Below are 27,080 nucleotides of genomic sequence, written 5' to 3'. Positions count from 1 at the left end.
AATGTCAACAGTACAGCTGGATAGATATATGTGCAATACAGGTCCTTCTCAAAAAATTAGCATATAGTGTTAAATTTCATTATTTACCATAATGTAATGATTACAATTAAACTTTCATATACTATAGATTCATTATCCACCAACTGAAATTTGTCAGGTCTTTTATTGTTTTAATACTGATGATTTTGGCATACAACTCCTGATAACCCAAAAAACCTGTCTCAATAAATTAGCATATCAAGAAAAGGTTCTCTAAATGACCTATTACCCTAATCTTCTGAATCAACTAATTAACTCTAAACACATGCAAAAGATACCTGAGGCTTTTAAAAACTCCCTGCCTGGTTCATTACTCAAAACCCCCATCATGGGTAAGACTAGCGACCTGACAGATGTCAAGAAGGCCATAATTGACACCCTCAAGCAAGAGGGTAAGACCCAGAAAGAAATTTCTCAACAAATAGGCTGTTCCCAGAGTGCTGTATCAAGGCACCTCAATGGTAAGTCTGTTGGAAGGAAACAATGTGGCAGAAAACGCTGTACAACGAGAAGAGGTGACCAGAACCTGAGGAAGCAGTGGACTGAGTCTGGTGTGGAAACATCCAGAGCCACCGTGCACAGGCGTGTGCAGGAAATGGGCTACAGGTGCCGCATTCCCCAGGTAAAGCCACTTTTGAACCATAAACAGCGGCAGAAGCGCCTGACCTGGGCTACAGAGAAGCAGCACTGGACTGTTGCTAAGTGGTCCCAAGTACTTTTTTCTGATGAAAGCAAATTTTGCATGTCATTCGGAAATCAAGGTGCCAGAGTCTGGAGGAAGACTGGGGAGAAGGAAATGCCAAAATGCCTGAAGTCCAGTGTCAAGTACCCACAGTCAGTGATGGTGTGGGGTGCCATGTCAGCTGCTGGTGTTGGTCCACTGTGTTTCATCAAGGGCAGGGTCAATGCAGCTAGCTATCAGGAGATTTTGGAGCACTTCATGCTTCCATCGGCTGAAATGCTTTATGGAGATGAAGATTTCATTTTTCAGCACGACCTGGCACCTGCTCACAGTGCCAAAACCACTGGTAAATGGTTTACTGACCATGGTATTACTGTGCTCAATTGGCCTGCCAACTCTCCTGACCTGAACCCCATAGAGAATCTGTGGGATATTGTGAAGAGAAAGTTGAGAGACGCAAGACCCAACACTCTGGATGAGCTTAAGGCCGCTATTGAAGCATCCTGGGCCTCCATAACATCTCAGCAGTGTCACAGGCTGATTGCCTCCATGCCACGCCGCATTGAAGCAGTCATTTCTGCCAAAGGATTCCCGACCAAGTATTGAGTGCATAACTGAACATTATTATTTGATGGTTTTTTTGTTTGGTATTAAAAAACACTTTTATTTGATTGGTCGGGTGAAATATGCTAATTTATTGAGACAGGTTTTTTGGGTTATCAGGAGTTGTATGCCAAAATCATCAGTATTAAAACAATAAAAGACCTGACAAATTTCAGTTGGTGGATAATGAATCTATAGTATATGAAAGTTTAATTGTAATCATTACATTATGGTAAATAATGAAATTTAACACTATATGCTAATTTTTTGAGAAGGACCTGTATGCACAGCACATAGTAAGCTTTCATTCAGACAAAACCACTGTAAACACTGGAGACCAGACATAATGTATTATACATCTGTTCTACAAAATGAGCACTGGATATACAGTCCTTTAAATAGAAAGCAGACTGTCTGCAAAATAGGGAACATATGGATAAAAGTGCTGTGACACGACATTGGGACTGGCTTGGACGTGTGTCAGAAAACAATGCAATAAGTCTTTTATAGAAATGTGGTGCGTTCTTAGGACCTCAGAGTACAAACGGTGTTTGAATACCAGTGCAATGGTATTCTGTGCGTAGTTAACAAAACATAAAATCAATTCAAAATCTAAGAAAACCCAATAAAGTTTTCAATTGCTTAAATCACTAGCTCTACTGTATGCCAGCTGTCATAAATCCACTTTTGTAAACATGCGCAAGAAAGAATTGTGATCGGCCAATGATCAATGAACTTTTGATTCTTACTGGTGTCAGAAAGAACTCAATAGTGTCCCACAGACAGTTAGGAATGACAAAAAACTTTGCCTTTATTTGCATTATATGGTATAAAATTCAAGTTAGATTGTAATAAACCTGAAATCTAATTCCTCTCATATCAAGTACACAGCGTATAACAGGGACGGACATAACATTGGTAAACCTGTGCAACCGCACAGGGGCCCAAATGTACAAGGGCCCATTTCTACATCCAAAGTAGCAAGCAGCTTTGGTCCCAGATACATAAAGGGATGCTTTACAATGAGCTATTGGACTGCAAAGGGTCCTCATAAAGTTCTTGCCCTGGGGTGCTCTTCTATGTGTGTCGGCCCCTGAGAAGTTCCTTTTTGGGTACCTTTTGCTGCATCATTAATTTATGTGCCTGCCAGAAATGTTAAGGGAAAAAGAGTTTCACCATGAGGAATAGTCTACTAGTGTTGATAAAGTCAATGGAAAGCCCACAAAACAGTATAGTTTGGAAATATGAAACTCTCTAAGCTATGAATGGAAGGGCATAAGGCTGCGGAAAACACTTTAGTCCTTTTGTTAATCGTATCTATAAAGAACCCAGCCATATCATTGTCATCTTCTGAAGGGATTCCAAGCCTAAAGATAGTAAACTGTGCACAAAGGTGCTCAATACAGATTCACAATATTTTAATAGTTGCTATGTAAGAAATCCACTGCTAACAATTAAATGGGGGATATCTTGTTTAAAATATTCATACTTAAATACCCAATAATAGAAATTCTAAGTCAATAAGGGATCCACTGAACATAACTATTCGCTAGAGGCTACACCGGGTCCAACAAATGGTGCTTAGTTTAGTACAGCCCACTATGTAATACTTATTTTCTCCTGCAGGGGTGTTGTAGGAAAATAGAACACTAGATTGTTGGCGCTTCCTGCAGTAGAACACCAAAGATTAGCTTATCATCAAGGGTCCATTGTAACTGAAAAAAAAGAATTGCCCAAAGCAGACAGCTTGTCTGATTCTGGCATTGAGTGAATGGGATAATGGATTTAATAGTAGTGACCATTGAATACGTTAGATCACAAAAATAATTAGGCATTAAAGTATGAAATGTATACAATATTAAGAAACCACAAACATTTTAATAAGTAATTATATTGTAAAGGCATACAAACTTACAAATTCATCAATAGGATCACCAACAGTTGGCGAATAGATAATTCTATATTGTTGAACAGGACCATCGGCGTGATCCCAGTTAACTGAAAGACTGTTGGTTGTTTCTCCAAAAACTTTAATGTTCTTTGGCCCGCTCCGAGGTACTGCAGGAAGAAACATAATTACAAAACAATTATCAGTCTGAATATTAACCTTGATTTTTCTTAACAACGATGTCAAATATTTATTATAAACATGTGAATACAGGAAAATGAGAACTTTCCAACCACACTCCTGGTGTCTGCCTGCTGCGCACGATCTTTGTAGCACAATGCTGCCAGCTAGAACATACTAGCAGATTATTAAGAAATAAACCTACCGCAGTATGAACGAAATGTGGAAAGAGGGATACCACAACTATTTGGAAAGCTCTTAGTAGCTGGAGGGATTTGCAAAGAAGTCAGCAAAAGAAGGAAACATTCTAATAAAACACAGGAGCAAACTTTCCATACAGGATCCTTTAGAGGTTTTTCAGAATAGCTGCATTCTCCTCAAAACATGGTTAGATATTGGTTTTAATGATAAAATAATTTAATTAGGTGTTGCCAACATAGAAGAAGTTGCCAAATCCTAGTGGAAGCCCGGTCTCTTTAGGAGTCTTTGTATCACTTATAAATAAAAGCATTGTTAAAATGTTTCCTATTTTATTAAATAATAAATATTCTTTTTAGATAAGGTAAAAGTAAAACTAAAGGGGTATTCCCATCTCCAAGATCCTATCCCAATATGTTGTAGGTGCAATAATAATATAATTATTATTATTATTATTATTATTATTATTATTATTATTAAAGTATTAATAATATTAGTATTAGCAAATATCTCCAATTAGAAATGTAGTATAGTTTTTCTGATTCGCTATGTCTCTTTTCTCATGTGCAGGCATTGAGGACCTTAGTTATCCATGGTTACGACTACTAACGACTAGCTAACTAACTGTTACTATATCAGTGGTTGTAACCATGGATACCTAAGGTCCTGCAATGCCTGCACATGAGGAAAGAGACATTGCGAATCTGAAAAACGATACTACATTTCTAATTGGTGGTATTTGCCAATATTATTATTATTATTACACCTACTACATATTGGGATAGTATCTTGGAGATGGGAATACCCCTTTAAGTTTTAAGACCAAATCAGTGTAATGCTACAGTCACACGAGTGTTGATTCCCTCTTTCGAGAGAATTGGATCGATTGTGGAAATGACACTCGGCTCGAACTCTGTCAGAGTTTGAGCCAAGTGTCAGTTTCCTGAGATCCTATTCTCTCATATGAGAGAATTGTATCACAGGTGTAAAGAAGACGGAGCACTTAATTTATCCATCTTCTCCACTGTTTGGGTCTACTTAAATCGGAAGACATGTGAGTGCAGTCCGATGTTTTACACGCACCCATAGACATGAACGGGTATGCATGGTTTGATTTGTTAAGCCACTTGCAGCATGCTGTGATTTCTTTTCTCATGCTGAAACGGCATTAAAAAAACCCACAGGGGGGGCGTGGCCAGCAGCTGAGGGAGCAGGACGTGCTTTTTTGAAGCTCCTCTGCTGACCACCTTAATCCACCTAAATTAGAGACTTTTACAGCCCATCCACCATTTGGGAGGGCACATTTAGCTAAATTTACACTCAGAGAGTAATTCTGAACCTACTGGAGTACGGTTCCGTGCTGGGATCACAAGGGAACCCCGACACCCACAGAAGGCCTTGGCGCTGCTGACGGCACACCTCACCCATCCGCCGCTGCTGAGATTAAAACAGGGATTGTGCCAGGTGCCTCGCGGAGAAGATCCCCCCCACGTCGCTGGAGACCGAGGACCTTTCCGGTTGTGAAGCCGTGCCCGGGGTTCTGCCTCTTACGGTACCCGCCTGGTGAGGGAGAGGACGAGGCGGGGAGGCGCCATCTTGCTGCGGCCGCGAGGCGAGTGGAACCGCTACGCAGAGAACGTACCTCAAGGTGCCGCCGTCGCTTCATCATCACTGGCCTGGACGGGCTGTGTCTGGAGGTGCCCGCGCTCATTCCGGTGCCGGTTCCACAGGTACGCCCGCCGGAGCTCCTCACGGCCTCCCCTGCTTGTTGCCGCGGTGCCCCTGTGCTGGAGACCTCCGCGGTTTACGTCCACTGTAGAAGGGAGCTGAGGACTTGCTGTTGCGGTGTGCACAGCTCTCCCAGGCCTGGTGCCAGACTCTAATGACCGACGGTGAGGTGGAGCACCCTCTTCTTCTCTGTCACCTCATTTCCAACCGCACACCGCCATCTTGACCCTTCTTGAGCAAACCCTGCTCCAACTCCATAAGTGTATGCTGATACCTCCCACGGATTGCCTGCCTTCTGCTGCCCCAAACTAAATTTAGCATCTTATATGATGTTCATTGCCTGACTTATAATATACTGTCCTCAGCTCAACACCCACATGTGCAAGTCCCTTTTAATTTAAGTTTAAAATAACCTATACCTAAGACCCAATATTGTTTTATTAAACTGCTTCACACAATACTGAGGATAAAATTCCTCTGTAGATCAGATCTAAAATAGGGGGCACAAACACGAGGCTTGATGAAGGCGGTTTGGCGGCAATGAGCTTCGATCCCCGTTAGGTCCATACTTACCCCTATTAGCACGCCGACTATTACAAAAAAGGACATCGGAGTTCCTCTTACCTATCCTGGACACAGGCACGCTATCATGCCAAAGAAAGGAGGCTCCTCTCAGCCGGCAGGCCGCTCAATAGCGGACCTGCTGTCCGATTCTGGCAGCTCCAAAATGGGGGCCACGGCTCCAACCCCAGATATCAATAACACCCTCGCCGCGCGGCAGGACATTGCGGGGGACGACGAGGAGGGGTTGGCACAGGAGGACACAGTGGTGCCCATGCCCACAGCTATTCTTATAAAAACCCTCCAGGAGACATTCAAGCAGGAGCTGACTATTGCCATGAAATCAGTCACAGCACAAATGCAGGAGATACTACAGCGCACCTCCTCACTAAAGGACAAGATGGACACAGTGGCAGATGCGCTTGAGGAAGATCAGGAACAAATAAGACAACAAATGGAGCGCATTCATGAGCTAGAAATTAAGTGTGAGGACTATGAAAATCGATCAAGGAGAAGTAATCTCCGCATAAGGGGTCTCCCTGAATCAATAGTGTCACTGAAAGAGACTGCATCTAGCCTGTTCTCTGCCCTTCTCCCACAGGCAGACCCGTCCACGCTACACATCACTAGGATACACAGAGCACTGGGCAAGCCAAGGTCTGATAATACTCCAAGGGATGTAGTCCTGAAATTCCACTATGAAGAGACCAGAGACCTCATTTTAACAGCAGCTCGGGACTCCCCAAATCTCCCAGGTGTTCCAAACTCAGTTCATCTATATGCTGACATTGCTCCTGCCACTCTGAACAGGCGCAGGGAGTTCAGACCACTCACTACAACTTTGCAAGCTGCCAAAATAAGATATAGATGGGGCTTCCCATTCGCTCTGTCTTTCTCCCATGATAATAGGCACTTTACATGTCGGTCATTTGAGGAGGGAAGGCGTGTGATTGAGCAATTGGGTTTCAAGATATCAGATGACCTACAACCTCTGCCTCAGAGGAAACCCAGACCAAGTAGGGAGTGGAAGGAGGTCCCAAGAGTAACAAGGAGCCAACGTACGAATGTTATTTGAAAGATATTGAACAATGCGGCGTTCTCATTTAACTGTATCAATCACTGTTTCTCTCTGCGCTTAATACCTACGAAAGTGGAACCTCTTCTGGGAAAGAATGGTTCCAGTTGTCCGGATGGAGTTGGAGGATTTTGGTGCCTCCCAAGGAGCTTACGTACATTCCTCTCTTTACCCCCCTTTTTTTTTTTTTCTTCTCCTATACCTTCCACTTCCACTCTACCCCTCTCCCCTCCTCCTCTAATCCTCCCCTTACACCCCCCCACTCCTCCCCCACTACTCCCCTTCCCACCCTCTCCCCCCTACCTTTCCCTCTTACTCCTTCCTTCCTCCCCACTCCCCCCCTCCCCCACTCTTCTACCCTCCTACTCTTCTCCTCCCCCTCCCCCTCAATTTGAATTGGATAGTCGGTGCAAATACTTTCACGGGGTCCTATGTTCTTGTGAAGTTTTATTATTGCCTTGCTATGGGTACCTGTGACATTTAACAACCTGAAGGGGTTGGACTTGTTAGGGGTTTTCACATGTTATCCATTGTTAGTGAAGCCTGGTCGTTTCCACATAATATGGACCACCAGTTCACTAAGTTACATGGGCTTTTAGCCCATTTGATTCTAAATGTTTGTTCTATGTTGTCCTGTTCCGTCTTCCTCCCCCCCCTTCTATTGTATTTGCTTTATGTAGGTTCGTAGATGTCTGCTCAGAACGCTCTACATCTTTACTTGGACTACGTGTGGATCGATGCCGGGAGATGTTCAGGGTGGGGAGAAAACTCAGGAGTAAGCCTATATATGCAACACTAACTCAACCCGTCTATGTGTAGGGTCTTATCCCATAATGTGAGGGGGTTTAATTCCCCCATCAAACGTAAAAAGGCCTTCCTGGACTATAAAAAACAGAATCCTGATGTCCTTTGTCTTCTGGAAACACACTTCTCCACCTTATCATGCCCAAAGTACTTTGATCAGAACTATTCTCGCGTTTTTACATCTTCAAGCACAAGTAAAACAAAAGGAGTAGCAATTTTTCTCAAAAACAATTTTCCAATACAAATAACAAATTCCCTATCAGATGATGAGGGTAGGTTCTTAATCCTACTAGGCACATTACAAGGGCAAAAATTGTGTTTAGTAAATAGCTACCTCCCAGCCTCCTCTCAGGTTCAGGTCTTTAAGTCCATTTTAAACAAGCTAGATAACTACTCTTTCCAGCACCTGATATGGTGCGGAGATTTTAATTTCACGAAAAATCCTACATTAGATAGCAACGCTATAAGACGTACTGACATTACTAAAAATTTCAGGGCTGAAAATTAATATAGATAAATCGGAAGCTCTCTTTATCAATACCAGCAAAACTATGCAGGATAATATCACCTCCCAATTTAAATTCACAAAGAGGGACAATTATTTAACCTACTTGGGAATAAATATTACAACAAACAGAGCTAACCTCTACAAATGGAACTACACACCACTTATCCAGAATCCTCACACTGACCTATCCAAGTGGGCTTCGCTGAACCTATCTTGGCTGGGTAGGATACACACAATAAAAATGGTGACCCTTCCGCGGTTTTTGTACCTTTTTAGATCTCTCCCAATACCGATTTCAGCTAAAACATTTTCAAGCCTTCACGCAACGATCTCTAAATTTATATGGCAGAATAAAAGGGCTAGAATTCCCCAAAAATTAATGTTCTTCCATAGAAGACATGGTGGAGTTTCGCTTCCAAATCTATCCCTATACTATAAAGCTGCACAAATAGCACAACTAACAAGTATATGCGCACAAAATAACAAGCCAAGGTGGCTTCATCTAGAGTCACATCTTATTAAGCCACTCTCATTGCCAGGCCTAATGTGGTCTACGGGAAAAATCCCCAAACAACTATATATAACAGCACCTTATACTGCTCACTCTTTCAATTTGTGGAGAAGAGCTAGATTTAAATATTCACTGCAATCAGATCCCTCCCCATTAACCTCTATATTAGGTAACCCGATGTTCACCCCTGGCCTGGACGCACGTTTGTTCACTTGGTGGATATTGAGAGGGATTACCACAATAAAACACTTGTGTGACCCCTTCGGTGTCCTGATGGACAGAGCAGAATTCGTGAGGAAGTTTGAACCCCCGATTAGAGAAACAATGCACATTAATCAGATTTTGCACTTTGCAAGTAGCCTAACCCACGGTAAACTCCCCGTTCCTGTCTCCGGTTATGAACAAAAATGCCTTTCAGACCCAATGGGAAGGGGAACAATATCTTTGCTTTATTCTATTATAAACCCACCCCATGATGCGAAGAAGTTGGGTTTCATGAAACGGTGGGAGGAAGAGTTGGGTGTCGAGATGACGTTGGAAAATTGGAGGAGGTGCTGCGATACGCTGACTAAGGGCAGTCACCAGTCATCACTAGTGGAAACCTCGATCAAGGTTCTTCACAGGACTTATCTAGTGCCAACTAAACTTCATAGCATATTTCCCAATGTCTCAAATTTATGCTTTCGGGGATGTAACCTACCCGGGGACATGAAACATATATGGTGGACATGCCCAGTGGTGTCCAACTTATGGCAAAAGATAAACCTTCTAGTTGACCAACTGGCGGGGAAAAAAACCAATCTAGACGCCTCTGTCTTTCTGCTTGGGGCGAGACACCTAGCTCTTCCTAAAAACCTATTTAAGTTGGTTTCTTTTCTCTTTATGGCTACTAAAATTCACATTGCTTCGAAATGGAGGAACCCCACATTGTCGCTATGAATGGTTAAAGAAAGGATGAATAACATTATGTTCTATGAACGCATTGAGGCCACTAGAAATGATATGTGGGATCAGTTCTTTAAGATATGGGGCCCTTGGATGGATCTGCAACCTAATCTACACTTGAGTCAGACTCTTCATCTATCCCCATAGCGATTTGATTCCATGGGGATAATGTTTGTTATAAATTAAAAAGTAAATACAGTTCCCCCTTTCCTTCATGTTCTTCCCTTGTGTTGTCTTTGTCTTGTCCACCCTTGTATCTATAAGGAATATGTGTTCTTTTATTTCTTAGTTATAGACTCCCCTGCGAGGGAATTCATTCACATTGCAATTTCGTTTTATGACTGTTGAAGTTGAAATTTCAATAAAACCTTTTTGAAACTAAAAAAACCCCCACAGATCTGCCCTGTCTCATTGTGTAACGTAGGTCTGATAATAAGACATCGCGTAGAACTAGTCCGAGTTAAATACTCATGTGAATGAGCCTTAATTTTGTATTCAGTAGAATAATTTATGAGATTTTTTTTTTATTCTATGTTACAAACTGAACTTACAAACTGAACTTTGGTCAAAAGCTGCATTTAGTTTTCCCTTAACCCTAATTGTTAATGTATTCCTTTATAATGTATCTGTTAGCATATAATGTACTGGGAAGTACATTCTTGATATAGCCAGCGCTTCCTGACTGTGGCTTTCAGAGGTTCATTACTACTACAAATTGGAACTCTACTCAGGCACCTCATCTATCCCCTCTGGAGTGCCGGTTATGACTTAGATTTTTCTACATTCTTGTTGTATCACCAAAATAAGCTCTGTATATATATATTTAGCTACGATGGAATGATTGTGACATGGGTGTAATAATCACGATCGCAGAAGGTGTGACTGCAATCTGGCCTGCGTGGAAGGAGGGATCGTGGACACTATTTCAACTTGATGCGCATCCAAGGACACATCTTCAGCTGACATGTATTGTGACGCAGAGATCTGCCAGATCCCTGCACTGCAATAGACCCCACCAACCAATCAGAGACATCGGACTACCACTCGCCCACTGCAAGCACGCCAAGGTCAGCTGCATCTGCATTGGACATAGAAGAGGATGCCACACATTGTGGGAGGGGGGGAATTGAGAAGAATCCTTTATTTTTTTTTTAAATGTGTTAGAGAATGATGGCAGAATGGGGAGCATTATTATAGAATGGGCCAAGAAGTTTGGACATTATACCAGGAAGGGTCCAAGGATAGGGGACATACATTACTAGAAGGGGCCCAGGATGGGGGAAATATATTATTGGAAGGGGCCCAGGATGGGGGAAATATATTACAAGAAAGTGCCAAAATGAGGACATTTGACTAGGATGGGGACATTATTATTGGAAGGGGCCCAAGATGCGTGACATTATTTCTGGAAGGGGCCCAAGATGAGGAAGATTCATACTGGAAGGGGAAACTGGCTGTTGGACATTGTTACTGCAAGGGGCCCAGGAAGTGGGGCATTTTTGCTGGAAGGGAGACATTACTATATTATGGGGATCAACACGTCTTTAGAGGATTTAGTACACTACAAGGGCTAATAAATCTGACCAACATGTAGGTGGGGGCCCAGGTCCAAATTTTGCACAGGGCTCATTGGACTCTAGTTATGTTCTGGATTGGGTATTTCTGTTCTGAAGCCTACATAAATGTGAAAGCAGCTCTAAACTATCATAGTTGCTGGAATTCGAGATAAGTAATGACTTGATATGTACTGTATTGACAAAGTAACTCAACTTTTAATGAAATTGATGGTGTCTCAAATGGGGCTCCGAATCTTTCACGTTTCATTTGAAATTTTGAGCATATGTTTGAACTTATCCAAACTTATTTGACATACATAGAGCATTATTATGTTGGCCTAGCTTTTTTGCAGTTCCAAAACAAACTGACCCATCTTCATTTCATTTGGAACTTCATGCCTTCTGTTAAAGTTTAGGCTTTGTATATAGGATCACCTCATTGTGTCTGTTTTTTTAAGCACAAAATCTAGAACACAGGCAAGAACAAAGCCCTGTTTACAAAATTCATCAGGAAATGGTTCAATTTGGTAACTTTAGTAAATGTCAACAGATTTGTGCAATGTGGCCTTCAATACTGCGCTTCACATATTGTAGGATCGCTTTGAAACGTGATTACATTTTGAATGTAAACTGCGTAATATGCACTTGTATTCTCACCAATAGATGCAAATAGAAATATAAAATGCTCTGTGTCCAGCAGTGTTACACAAAGGACAAAGACAGATTAGAAAAAGGAGGTCAGTTTACGTGTGAATTATGAGCTTTGATCATACTTGCAATGTACTTATGTGTGAAAACTTCTCAGATTATGAGAATTATACCGTTTTTTAGACTGGAGTGATATATTAAGGAATTAGGGAGTATGAGCTGTAGGTCAATTGGCCAGGGGAACATTTGCAGATTACTACATAGAGATAAGTAGCGAGTTACAGTGCTATGGAGCTCTTACAGACTAGTAAGATAGTGTTGAATTCTACTCTAGAAGAGACAAGAAACCAATATTATGGCCAGCAATAGAAAGCACAGCCATTCAATGGAAAGAGCATTATTACTGAAGTGTACATTTATTGCAATATATATATAAATTGCAATTTTATATAACATTTCATATTTACTAGTGTCGCTGTACTGCCAAGACAAAAAGCAAAACATGAACATTTTTCTATACCATAATTTATATGTTTTACATACATGTTTTTCCATCTCCATTACTTGGATCTGCTTCTCCATCAGCGTACATGGCCACCACATTCACAGAGTAAGCAGTATCAGGGATCAGGCGCTCCAATAGCGCATTGTGAGTATTGCCAGGAACCATAACCTATGGGTAAATATAGACATTTATGGCTTATTTCTTGGAGAACGAAGCTGCTTTAGTTATGATCAATAGTTATATACCCCAATTAGAGACAAGTCATTGCTACTATAGGATGGCTGCTAGTGGGAAATTACCCATTATAATGAACATTTAGTACTCACAAATTCAGAAACTGTGGTTCCAAGGAGTGGAGCATAGTTGACTTTGTATTGCTGAACCTGTCCTGGGGCAGGATCCCATCGAACATTTAGTGTGTTTGTTGTGGGATTGTAAACCTGAAGATTTTTAGCAGTTCCTCGTGCCACTAAAATAAAGACATAGTTTACAAAGTATGCACTTTTTTATTTAGTCTGGGTCATAATGTGGGTACATAATTGTACATTCTAATTTCTATATGTCAGACAAAGACACACAACTGTCATTTTTAACGGGAACCCATCAGTAAGGTCAACTCCCCCTCCCCAATCTAATATATATGGGCATACAGGTCTTTGAAAAGTAAATTTATCAACACCTTTACATACTTTTATCACTGCATTCCCAAGTATTTTTCATTCACATTCAAATTAGGTCTGGGCCTGACAGAGCACTAACAAGCATCTGCCTATCTAGGTTGTTTCCCCACCCGGCAACAGCCTCATTATCTTGATTGATAGACGGCTCTGATTTCCTTATGTGATGTCACTCAGACAGTAAGTAATCAAGGAAGCTAGAGGGGGCTGGTGTTTAGTGGGTAACTAACCTGGGGAATCAGAGGCTTGCTAAGTACTCTGCCACACCCTCAAAGTACATAATGCCTCATTTGCATATTGATGAAAATGCAAATTATCCAGGAATACAGCAACAAATAGAAAATCTAAAAGTGTTGATAGATTTACATTTCAGACCTGCATGCCCATATATGTGCTTGATCTTACTAACAGATTCCCTATAAGGAGATTTGTATTTCTAAAACAAATTGCAAGTATTTTTAGTTATTTGTAAAGCTGAACGGAGATGTAACTTGAAGATCATGGATGGATGGATATAATACTTGTGTCTTCCTGTTTGGTAGTGGGGCAGTTGGACCCTTCTAGGCATCAAAGCACATCAGTTCGACCCTTATGTTTACAAGTAGCTTATGGCGTGAGAAGTGAATCATATATATATTATAAAAATAGGGTATTCATCTTTGCTGTATAGGGTATATCTCTTAGTACTTCTGTGGGACTGTGTACAATTAATAGGAATCATTGTATATATATGTTTTTACTGCTTCTTTCTCTTTCTAATTCACTCTGTAAGTATTTATGTTAAGGAGTTAACGTAACATTTTATGTATGACCATATACATCAAGTATGTGAAAAGATTATAGGAAAATATTAAGGAAAAAAGGATTCCAAAATTTGTGCCACATACATGTCTTTCCAGTTTCAGACATTCGTCCACCATTTCCTTCAGCATAAACAGGAACCACTGTTACTGTATAGGGTGTGTCTGACTGAAGTCCCCGGAGTACCGTGTAGATGGTATTTCCAGGAACGGTTGCCTGTAAATGTAGGAAATATCAACATATTAAAATGCTGCTCAGTCACCACTGGTCTTTATATAGCATATACATGTACCATATATCATATAACATATTGGGGTGTATTACTAATCCACAGTAAAGAGTTTATTCTTCATATTAATGGTTGTTAGATGTGAATATTAATGTGCATGGTAAAAACAGCTACATTCTACAAGACTAGGGTAATACTATATTAAAGAGATATGTATGATAGAAAAAGACATTTACCACTTCCTCAGTTCCTCCAGCAGTAGGTACATAAAAGACCTTATATTGACGCACATTCCCTTCCGCTGCTTCCCATCGGACATTTAGAGTACTCGTAGTTGGGTCATAGACTCTCAGATTCTTTACTGTATTCAAAGGCTCTGAAATACAATTCACACAACTTACAACTGATGCTATAGATAAAATGTGTAGAAAGAAATCATTATACAGTATGTCACAAGACTATTGAGATTTATTGAGGAATGTGCACCATATCTCTTCTGAAAAGTTACACATTTTGGGTTATGTATGTTCTGCACAAAAACATGAAGCAAAAACATGAAGATTTTGTCATTTTTTTAGAAAAGTGGGTAGGGTGTAGCGGGAGGTGCAGAAATTTGCATACATTTTAGTGCAAATGTTCACCTACTCGTAGCAGACATGCATTTTATTTTTTGTGACACAGAAAGGAACATATGCTACATGAATGTGAAAAATCTATCACATTCATTCAAAAAAACAAAGATGAGAGCAGCACTCCAAGCACCAGAAAAAAATGTGTTCTGTAATTAGCCAAGCCTTAGAGACTTAAAACATTTCAGTTCTTCAAATTGATTAATCTTTAAACTAATACTTTAATTATGATGTTCCAATTTAAACTCTGGCTAGTTCTGCGTCTGGGTTAAATACCATCACAGAAAGGTAGAATCACCTTCTTCTTTTTGTTGGCACATGATAATAAATGTGCTTGATGGGGGCGGACAACCTGGCTCAGTTCATTTGCTAAGGTAGGCCCGTTCTCCATCACGACTAATGCAGAGTCAGAGACGGGGTTGGCTTATCTATTTAACTGAGCCAGACAGTCAGAGTTCCCTGCTCCATCATGTAAAGGTTGAGAAATCGTCTAAACACCTGCTCTGGAGACTTCTCACATGTTATTGTATTGACCAACAGTTCTATGTCTTTTAATCTCTTTTAAAGCCTGCAGTTTACTGGTTAACTAGAGGTGACAGGGTTAACTCTTAATGCCAGCCCAGGTTGGGAAAAGTTACATAGGAAGCTAGTTCCTGTTTTGTTTGGTAGTTGGAAAGAAACTACTAAGGAGAAGGAATTGTTAAATTCTGTTGTCTACACTATAGGCCACAAATGAGAAGAGTGTTCAGCAACAAAAGGTCGAAGGATAGCAAGTTCTAAAGCAACTGATTTCCTACACAGCCAAGGTGCAGGGATTGGAGGCAGAATTAGAATGTCCCTTTCACTATCAGTGAGTACAGCTGAAGCACAACAGAGCTTAGGGAGGCAGAATTCCCCTTAGCAGTTAGTAACAGAGAGCTACGTAAAGACATTGTCTAATCCAGTTCTGGAGGTTTAGAGAAGTCCTATTTCAAAGGAAGGAAGGAATACGAGACACTCATTTATGTGGAGGATAAAGAAAGTAAGAACAGAGCTAGAAGCTTGAGAAGTACCCCGACACTCTTGAATTGTACCTATAGTATCAAAATGCCGTAATTCTCTCAAAGATGGAGCCTTTGCTTGATGCAGAAGAAATGTATGGAACGTATTGTGCCTGTTATCAATTGTTAAAATCCTGTTTGAAGAATTCCAATAAAGAAGGGTGTGTTTTACCTGCGTATTTTTCAAAAATCCGCACACGAATCCGCAACATGGGCACATACCCTAAAACTTTTTAAAACAGATCCTGGTCTCACTAATTAGTTGAGTAATTACAGGGTTACCATACCACCAAACCAGTCGTGGCATGAAAAGGAGTAAGCAGCAAACTCCCAGATAGAAAACACTCACTCAGGGATACTGTAAAAGTGTGTGTTTGAAACCGCAGAGCAAAATCGCCACGGCAGGTCGCTTACAGTAATTACTGATGGAGAGATAGAGAAGGGTGCTAGCTTAGATAATGAACTTAGCTAGACAGCCATTGAGCATTTTTGCACACTGTGATGCTTTTCCTAATGGACACCAAAAGGTGACAGGCCAGAAGAAAATGCATGAAATGCTTACAAAGGGTAAATTACTGTTATTACAATAACAGAACATAAAATAACAGCTACAATCTAAATAACGCAAAAATAATAAAAAAAAAGAAACAATGTGTAGAGATGACTTACTTGTCTTCCCTCTCCCTGAAATTCTTCCCCCTTCTCCTTCGGCATACTGTGATGCTACAGTTATCGTGTATGGAGTATCTGGCTGGAGTCTCTGCAGCACCACACTGTTCTGCCTTCCACCAACAGTTGTCTAGGGAGTCAATAAACATAAGCCTACAGTTAAAAGAGGTTTTCCATAGCTGTTCTCACTCTCCCTTCCAAAGACAACATCACTTTCAGAATACATGCCGCTGGCTGGGCTTAGACTCTAAATTCATATAAGGAATGTATTTTATGAATTACACGTACAAAGACTTTAAGGGTATGGTGTGGTGGCAAGTAGAGCCAGAGCTGTCTGTGTCAGCAATTTGCAGGAAAATCTTTTCCTAAAAGAGAAGCTTATTCACCAGTCTACCACTATATAAACAGCAATGGCTCCAAAATGTGAAAAAAGGACAGTATTTATACATCTCCAGCCTAAGCAAGTTATCACCTACTACAATTTGATAGGGGATAAATGTGCAGTGTGGATTCCACTACTAGGCCTCAGACATATATCTTTCTTAAAAGAAAAGCTTTTCACAAACTTTCCACAATATTAATAACAATGGCTTCAAAATGCAAAAACAATTATTTGAACATCTTTCTTAAAGGAGAATTCCAGCCTAAACAAGTTACCACCTACCTACTTGATAGGTGATAAATGATCAGCGTGTATCCCACCACTAGACCTCCAATAGAAATATAACTGGAGTAGTAGGGCGCATGCAGCACCTGCCAAACCATTTAACTCTTTTAGGCTGTAGAGAATAGAGGACACAAGTACACTCATTATGGAGGTTGGTGAGATCCCAGCATTGGCTAGTTGAGGAACCTAAGGAACATGTGCACATTATCATGCGCTTGATCATATGATGGATCTATGGCCCATGGCATACCTCCAATTACATCTAGTTTGTTTCATGCACATTTTTTATCTTACATATTCCTTGTGAATCACCGCCAGTAAAAATAGTGGTATGCTTGCTCCAACACATGCTATATTATGAAAGTATTCTTCGCTAACAGTAATGCATTTGGAGAGAACTTGGTACATCATGGATGTGTTACATACTGCTTATGCAAACCATAATTGGTTTATGCGTACAAAATTTAGGTGAAGTAGAATCTAATAATCATTTAGGTAAAATTTGTGGGCCTTGGATATATTGAACATTTAACTAAAGTTCACTATTGGCTTCCTAAAATGCCAAATGAAAGTTGTGTTCTTGATCTTTAAAGAAGCACTTCCATCAACATTTTTCTCCTCTTAATATATTGAAATCGTCATATTATATAGCACTGTGAACTTACAATTGCTCATTTTGCCTTTCTACTAGGCTAATTTTTCTCTTTTCTGTTAGATGTATGATATCACGTGATTAAAAGTGACTAGCTGAATCCTTCTAAGCTGTATGTATAAACAGGAGGTCAATTTTCTCTGTATGAGTCACCAGTCACTGCAATTGCCAATGGCAGGGGAGAGGAGTAGATCAGCTGGGTCAGGAGTTGAAGAGGGGAATGATTTCTGCAAGGAAACATAGAAAAAAGAAGAAATAGCTGGGTAGAAAGGCAAAATGAGCTGCTTCTTATTTCATGCCTGGTGTTATTATAGAAGCAATGTAAAATAGATTGCTATGTAATCAAGTAGAATAAAACTAGGAAAAGCAGGAATAGAGGTCAATCCTGTCATAGCCTTTTATTCGTCGTGATTCATGAATGCTATTGGTTCTGTATGTATGTCATGAGAACCGTAGATTAAACCTTTGTATAATACTTTTTTCTTTCTTTTGTAAATTAATCTATTATAATCAATTGTTTCTTCCACTTTTAACTGCACTGCTTAATGCACAGGGATGTCTTATTACATGTCTGATAAATAACAGTATGCTGTATTGTATCTAATAAAGTTCAAGCTCCTGGTGAGAGGTGAGGAAAATTTTCCTGATTCACATTTGGCTGATTTCCTGCTGTTTGGAATGCATTGGTGAATTAAATCACTATATTTGTTCTCTGCATTTGTAGAATCTATAAGAAAATAGTAGAATCGATTCTCCAAAGATTTTCCTTGATTCATAGAATTCAATTTGTTCAACCATATCTTCGCACAAGGCTCAATTTACCATTCAGATGCAGTATAGAAGCAGATCAACCCCTTCACGAGATTTTGTGCTGACTTTAGCAAGTAAAAGTAAAACTTGCAACTCTGTTACAATGGAAACTTTTTGAACTTCGTGATATTAGAAAAGTTCCATATTTTCATCTTCTGTGACTTTTTCTGAACTTATAGGTCCTCTTTATAGCCATGTTTTCTATAGTAAAAAATAATGGAAACAAATATATGACCTTCACTAAAGATATGACTCTTCATTGAGAAAAGTTGGCTCAGTGCATATATTGGTATTTCAAATTATGTTACATTTGTCCATTTTTTTGTTTGTAATCAAGACTGAATAATTCCAGATTTAAAAACAAAAACCATTAAAAAGTCTTCAAAGTAAGGTGTCTTGTCCTGTTCTCAGCTCCGCAGCTGGGGAATCTTCACAAATAAACCTTTAAACTTTTGCAGAGAAGCCTCTGCGAGACAGAAGCCCAGTAATGGTGCTGAAGAGCTGCCAATATTCACTCTCTCTTGGGATGAATAGTTTTAAGCATTTATGATAGAAATTTATCAGTAAGAATGTGTTTTACTAGCAGCTGGAAATAACTACAAGGGAAAGTTAATTACAGGCTATTAAAAAAATACACAAAGATAAAAGAGATAACATTCTGAAATCCTACAAAAATCCATATGGTGGAATATGCTATTAAATAAAAATATGCATGGTTTAAGAAAGTGTTGTGGGTCCTGGTTCTTGATGTAAGACTGACAAACTCAAGTCAAGGTGATGCTACTTTGGCCAAAAACCTTGAAAATGCAGTTGTTTCCAAAAAAACAAATGATAAACTTCAAACATAATGTGGGACATAAACCTTTAAGGTTTTTTTAATCTTGTAAAGTATTGTTTTATCACTATGTCTACCTTCTGTGATCCCCCCAATCCTAGGGATCAAAGTAACAGAGTACTTATATAGAACAGTATCGCCATCTGAGATTTCCCTATGTGAAAATTATCCATGTAACCTGGCTGGGCAGAGAACTGCAGTTTATCCCAGCCACACAAATGGAGTCAACCTGCAGTACCCTTCACAGTGATGACTGGGGCTCTGCTGTGCATGGGACAAAACATCAAAGGGGTTGCAAACCTACTGTTTGGGTTGGCGGATTGCACTTAATAAATGTAATAAAGAGGTGCAATCACAACCCGGGGTCCAACGTGCAGAGATGTAAAACTGCAGCTAATGTGTACAATGGCGGAACACACAGCGAGCGATTGCTAGCTCACACATCACTCAGTGAACAGCACACGAGCTGTGTCACTCGCACACAGAAACAGAATAGATGCTCTGCTATAGAGCTGTGACACTCACACACAGTAACAAAGTAGATATGGTGCTAGATACGATCCCTGTTAACCTCACAGGGGATCGAAGCCCATTAACAGGGTAAGTAGCAAACAGTGGTCACACAGTCAGTAAAAGCACTCAACCAACTCCTCTCCCGGGGTGCCGGAATTCTAATCGCTAGATGCCAGCCCTGAATCCATGCAGACAAACTCCTCTCCGGAGGTGCCGGAATTCTAACGGCTTACCGCCGACCCTGAACACATGCTGACAAAGACCACACTGTTGCAATGTCTCATTCACACATGGAAAGAGGTTGACACTAGCACGCCCGCGTGCGCCTCTGAGATCCTTATATATGTTTAGCAGCACCTGCAGCGGCCAAAGAGGAATGGGAGACTGCAGATGCAGTCGAGGCTTGAGAACTATCCTGTGCAGCGGGAGAATCCCGGAGCATAACACCTACTGCCCTTCATCTTTAGAATATGTAAGGATCTCAGAGGGTGGACCTTCTCTGATCATAAATTAAAGGGAATCTGTCACTATTTTTGTTATCTTATCCGAGAGCAGCATAATGTAGAGAAAAAGACAGTGATTCCAACAATGTATTACATAGTTTACTAGGTGGAGTTATAATACAGCCAAAGTTTTTAGATGTAGCATGCATCAAAGTTCAGAAAGCCCACCTATACCAAGCTCTTTATATACATTGTACATTGACAGTAAGCTGCTAATCAGTGTAGCTGGGGGTGTAGCTGGACCAGGAGTTACGTAGTGGCAGTGATAAAAACACTTTATCTCCTGATGATAAAACACTTATCGTATTGAAATAACAGCTCATAGCCTAGTATGTGACACATGCCTGAAATCAGTGTCTCAGCCCCTACCTTATGCTGCCCTTAGATTATATAGAAAAAACCTGCTGACAGATTCCTTTTAAGAGCATAAGCCATAAATATACTTTCACTTTATAGGTTAATTTAAAGCAGCAAAAAGCTAATCTGATATATAACACGTGGCAATAATAACTAAAACAATAATGACAATAATATTATGGATAATGTCATGGCTGGTTTTAAAAATACAGCCATTTTCAAAGATTCAGTCATTAATAAGACTTTATCTAAAACAGAACATTTTCTCTAACCTGAAAAACAAATTATTTAAATATTTAAGGATTATGTAACCCAAGGTGCAGGCCAAAACATAAAAAAAATGTAAAAAGTAAAATGTCTGTTATTTATTGACTTATATTTTAGATCAGTCATCAAGTTGTTTATAACCCTGGTGATTCTATAGCTTCTGGTTTTAGTTAGAAGAAAATTATTTACTGTGTTATGTGGTTGAATAGAAACAAAAATGTATTTTATTTTTGGCTTCTTTTTGAGAGCCATAGCTCTTCTATTGCTTTGTTTTGAACATTTTGCTTGCCTGTATGCTCCACTGAATATGACGTAAAATGTTGCTCTTCACTTTAACATTATTTTGTTATTTTAGCCAAATTGCTAAAAGATCAAAATGTTTGCATGGGTTTTCTTTTCGGGAGACTGACTTCCCCTCACACTACAAGATGGTTGACTTCAATGTCTGAAATTTGTCCCAATGTGTATATATGAGATTGGGAAATTAATATCATATATTGTTATAGTGTGCTTCATGTAACCTCTTCTCTTTTGAATCATTGGGAGCACTGTTTGAGCTGTTCCAATCCCCCATAATTAAAGCTCTTCTTCCCAAAAATGCTTAGAGAAATTTTGATTGAGCACCTATTAAGTAGAGATTGTACAAGAGGACAAGAGTATTCACAATGAGGTTCATTACAGGGGAGGTCCTGTTTATCTTTATTTTAACCAACGTGTTGAGGACATGATTTTGTGCCACTTACTAATAAAGTATTACAGATTTCACTCCTGTCCTTGTAAGTACCGCCTTCCAGATAAACTGCACAGCTCTGCTGTTCTTAGTATGGCTACTGGTGGAGAAGCATGTGACCAGATCTATCCATCACCCTCTCCATACCGCTCCTGATATTCTCATGCCATAGCATAGGAAAGGCAAGGGAGACATGGTTTAGAATTACCACGGCACTCTCCATCTCATTGGTGTGGCTACCTTGGAAGCACAAGGAACTGAATGCCAATCTGAGCAGAAAAGGTAATGGCATTCAAATGGAGGATACCTCTTAGGGTGACTATACATGAAAAATGAATAGCACTTTTTTTGACCCAGGGTGAATTTTAATTTTACTTGTCAGCCTTTTTTTTTTTCATGTTCGACCCTAACCCTTTTAAGCATCATGCTATGAGGCTATAATGGCCATTTTAATAAACTAAACATCTGGATAACTTTATAGGCTCTCCAAGGCAAACTATTGTAAATTATTTATAGTGACATATGCAAAGCTCTTTCATTAACTTTAAAGGAAAAACACTTCAAATTACTCAGGGTTTTCAGAAAACTTTAAATATTTTATTAGACCTACATTCCACAATTTATGACACCATTTTATTTTGACTCCAGTGCACTGATAACATTTGTCCATCTACACCAGATATAGGAAATGGACCAATAATTCAGTCACTTCAAATACATGGTCTTTCATGCCTGGCATTACATTTATTATGTGTTTTAGACACTTTTTTGGACACGCTTCACAATGTCTCATGGCATTTAGGAAAGTGGAAAGACTAAGGGTGTTACTATCCTGTGCCCCTATACTGAGCCACAATTTGGCATAACTTAGCTGACTAAAAAAAAATCAATGTCCAGAAAAAAATTATGATTTTTCATCCATATTGCCATCTATAAACAATCCATATGCAATTTGCTTGTCCATATTTTATGTCCGTATGTGATCCATATGTTCTTTTTGTACATCCAAATGCTATCTGTATGTTATCAATTTATTGCAAATGGACAGTATACAGACACTTAATACGTTTGTCTGACTCACACTGGCTTATATTACGGAGGAGTGCAGTGTGATAAAATCTCTCACTGCACTTTCACCAGTGTTATTCAATGAGGCAGAGCAGATCTGCAATTTTTTTCTCATGCCAGTGCGGCATGAGAAAAAAAATCACAGCATGCTGCGATTGACAACATATCTCACACACAAGTCTATGGGTGCGAGCAAAATATTGGACTGTACTCGGATGTCATCAGTCCAATATAAACTGAAGTAGGCAATGGAGGAGATAGATTAATCTCTCCTTCTCCTCACCTGTGTTCTGATTCTCACATGCGAGAGTGTAGGATCACAGTGAGGCTACTTTCACACTTGCGTCGGTACGGGGCCGTTGCCATGCGTCGGCCCGACGTACCAACGCACGTTGTGAAATAAATGCACAACGGGGGCAGCGGATGCAGTTTTTCAAGGCCCATGCATGCGCGGTCGAAAATGGCGGACGCGACACACAAAAAAAGTTACATGGAACTTTTTTTGTGCCGACGGTCCGCCAAAACACAACGCATCCGTCGCACGACGGATGCGACCTGTTGCAATCCGTCGCAATGCGTCGCTAATGAAAGTCTATGGAGAAAAAACGCATCCTGCGGGCAACTTTGCAGGATGCGTTTTTTCTCCAAAACGACGCATTGCGACGTTCGTCACACAACGCTAGTGTGAAAGTAGCCTAAAATGACACTCGGCTCTCAGCAGAGCAGGAGCCGAAGGTCATTAGCATATCGTATCTGATGCTCTCGTATTGGATGCTATACAGAATACACTAATGTGACCCCGGCCTTCGGCTAAGTTCACACAAGTGTATAACAAAGACGTTAGCTTCTGATACAGAAAAAATGATTAATCATCTCTACTGTCAATTGTATGTTATCCTTTTATAATACATTAGCTGTTAAGGCATTTTTCAAGATCAAATTAAGTTTCCTATGTTATTAAAAATCAGATGCTATATGGGTGATCCATATGGGACTAGATTTTTTTGCACACCCATAGACTTGAATAGGCGAGTCTCATCTGCAATCCCGAAGAGAATTGTGCATGCTGCAATTTGTTTTCACACGGACACTGGGTTCATTTGAAAAACTGAAGTGTGAGTCCGAGTGCTGTCCGTGTGAGGTTAGTTTTTTGACGGCCAGCACTTAGGCTAAAAATATGGACTTGTGAATGTACCCTGAAGATGGGTCGAATTTAGCTAACAGAATGATAAATTTGATAAATCTGCCACATTTTAAATTGTCAAGTCAACATTTGTACTGTACCTGTACGGTTAGACAGTGTTAGTAAATTAGTCCCAATTAGGGTTGAGCGAAACGGGTCGTTCATTTTCAAAAGTCGCCGACTTTCGCAAAGTCGGGTTTCATGAAACCCGATCCGACCCCTGTGCGGGGTCGGCCATGCGGTACGCGACTTTCGCGCCAAAGTCGCGTTTCAATTACGCGAAAAGCGCCATTTCTCAGCCAATGAAGGTGAACGCAGAGTGTGGGCAGCGTGATGACATAGGACCTGGTCCCCACCATCTTAGAGAAGGGCATTGCAGTGATTGGCTTGCTGTCTGCGGCGTCACAGGGGCTATAAAGGGGCGTTCCCGCCGACCGCCATCTCACTGCTGCTGATCTGAGCTTAGGGAGAGGTTGCTGCCGCTTCGTCAGAAGCAGGGATAGCGTTAGGCAGGGTCCATTAACCACCAAACCGCTTGTGCTGTAGCGATTTCCACTGTCCAACACCACCTTCGGTGTGCAGGGACAGTGGAAGCTACTTTTTTTTTTTTTTTTTCCTCAGCGCTGTAGCTCATTGGGCTGCCCTAGAAGGCTCCCTGATAGCTGCATTGCTGTGTGTACGCCACTGTGCAAACCAACTGCTTTTTTCAAAGCACAAATCCTCTTGTTCCTTCCTTTCTGCACAGCTATCTTTTTTGTTTGTCCACACTTTTTATTTAATTTGTGCATCAGTCCACTCCTTATTGCTGCCTGCCATACCTGGCTGAGATTACTGCAGGGAGATAGTAATTGTAGGACAGTCCCTGTTTTTTTTTTCTTTGTGGGAGATTAAGATTGGCATTTCTGCTAGAGTGCCATCCCTGTGTGTGCGCCATCTCTCACTCAGTGGGCCATAGAAAGCCTATTAATTTTTTTGCTTGATTTGGGTTCTAAAATCTACCTGAAAAAAAATCACTACATCAATCATTGGGAGAAAAATATTGGCCTCAGGGCTTGTGTGCCACTCCTGACTCCTGTGTGTGCCATCTCTCACTCAGTGCGCCATAGAAAGCCTTTTTTTTATTATTATTATTTGGTTTCTAAATTGTCCCTGAAAAAATCATTTTATCTTATTTGGTTTCTAAAGTCTCCCTAAAAAAAAAAAAAAAATTAAAACAGTGGGAGATTAATATTGCCCTTTCTGCTTGTGTGCCAGTCTTGACTCCTGGGTGTGCCATCTCTCTCTCTCAAATTGTGGGCCATAGAAAGCCTATTAATTTTTTTGCTTGATTTGGGTTCTAAAATCTACCTGAAAAAAAATCACTACATCAATCAGTGGGAGAAAAATATTGGCCTCAGGGCTTGTGTGCCACTCCTGACTCCTGTGTGTGCCATCTCTCACTCAGTGGGCCATAGAAAGCCTATTAATTTTTTTGCTTGATTTGGGTTCTAAAATCTACCTGAAAAAAAATCACTACATCAATCATTGGGAGAAAAATATTGGCCTCAGGGCTTGTGTGCCACTCCTGACTCCTGTGTGTGCCATCTCTCACTCAGTGGGCCATAGAAAGCCTTTTTTTTATTATTATTTGGTTTCTAAATTGTCCCTGAAAAAATCATTTTATCTTATTTGGTTTCTAAAGTCTCCCTGAAAAAAAAAAAAAATTAAAACAGTGGGAGATTAATATTGCCCTTTCTGCTTGTGTGCCAGTCTTGACTCCTGGGTGTGCCATCTCTCTCTCTCAAATTGTGGGCCATAGAAAGCCTATTAATTTTTTTGCTTGATTTGGGTTCTAAAATCTACCTGAACAAAAAACACTACATTAATCAGTGGGAGAAAAATATTGGCCTCAGGGCTTGTGTGCCACTCCTGACTCCTGTGTGTGCCATCTCTCACTCAGTGGGCCATAGAAAGCCTATTAATTTTTTTGCTTGATTTGGGTTCTAAAATCTACCTGAAAAAAAATCACTACATAAATCAGTGGGAGAAAAATATTGGCCTCAGGGCTTGTGTGCCACTCCTGACTCCTGTGTGTGCCATCTCTCACTCAGTGGGCCATAGAAAGCCTTTTTTTTTTTTGTATTATTTGGTTTCTAAATTGTCCCTGAAAAAATCATTTTATCTTATTTGGTTTCTAAAGTCTCCCTGAAAAAAAAATAAAAAAAAAATAAAATAGGTGGGAGATTAATATTGACATTTGTGCTTGAGTGACAGTCCTGCGTGTGTGGCATCTCTGTGATTTGGTGCCACAGAAAACAGAGTGTGTAACATTGGGCCTGATTTTCCTTGTGGTCTCACCAACCTGTAAAGGGATATTGAAATCATACTGAAGTTATAGCTCACCGTGTAAGTTGTTTGACAGCAACAAATAAAGTTACTTTGGTTAAGTTTTTAAAACAATGAGGAAGTCTTGTGCAAGAGGTCGTGGCCGTGGGCGTTCATTGTCAGCTGGTAATGATGGTAGTGGTAGTGGAGCATCAGGTGGTCGTGGGGATAAAAATATTCCACCTAAGTCTGGAGCTGTGGAGCCAGGTTCGTTGTCTGGCTACACAAGGCCTCGAACGCTCTCTTTTCTGGGAGTAGGAAAACCGCTTTTAAAGCCGGAGCAGCAACAGCAAGTTTTGGCTTACCTTGCAGACTCAGCCTCTAGCTCTTTTGCCTCCTCTTCTGAAACTGGTAAATGTAAAAACAGCGCGTCGCTTGTGGATGTTCACGGTCAGGGACAAGTCGCTTCCTTGTCCTCTTCAGCAAAAACAACAACAAGAGAGAAGGATGCAGCAGGCGACACAACGGGTTACTCCATGGAGCTCTTTACACATACCGTCCCTGGCTTAGAAAGTGAAACACTTAACAGGCCATGCCCATTACAAGTAGATTCTGACATGGAGTGCACTGATGCACAGCCACAGCCAGAGTACTATGCTGCTCCTTTGACTCAGACCACAACATTGCCCTCTCAGGGTACTGATCCACAATCAGA

The 27,080-nt window shown here is 40.4% G+C and overlaps 1 protein-coding gene across 4 annotated transcripts in view; it reads right to left on the bottom strand.

Annotated features, from left to right (window-relative positions):
• COL12A1 (collagen type XII alpha 1 chain) overlaps nt 1–27,080 on the bottom strand; it is a 223,217-nt gene that overhangs the window by 72,089 nt on the left and 124,048 nt on the right. For all 4 annotated transcript variants that reach the window (XM_077289886.1, XM_077289885.1, XM_077289887.1 and 1 more), the window contains 6 exons: nt 16,477–16,606; nt 14,375–14,514; nt 13,996–14,125; nt 12,758–12,900; nt 12,470–12,599; nt 3,240–3,382 (listed from right to left, as the gene is read on the bottom strand). In XM_077289886.1, coding sequence (XP_077146001.1) covers nt 3,240–3,382; nt 12,470–12,599; nt 12,758–12,900; nt 13,996–14,125; nt 14,375–14,514; nt 16,477–16,606 — 816 coding nt within the window. The remainder of the gene's footprint in view (nt 1–3,239; nt 3,383–12,469; nt 12,600–12,757; nt 12,901–13,995; nt 14,126–14,374; nt 14,515–16,476; nt 16,607–27,080) is intronic.

The sequence above is a fragment of the Ranitomeya variabilis genome, chromosome 2, assembly GCF_051348905.1.
Source record: "Ranitomeya variabilis isolate aRanVar5 chromosome 2, aRanVar5.hap1, whole genome shotgun sequence".
Taxonomy (NCBI): domain Eukaryota; kingdom Metazoa; phylum Chordata; class Amphibia; order Anura; family Dendrobatidae; genus Ranitomeya; species Ranitomeya variabilis.
This window is presented reverse-complemented; position numbering and strand designations above follow the sequence as displayed.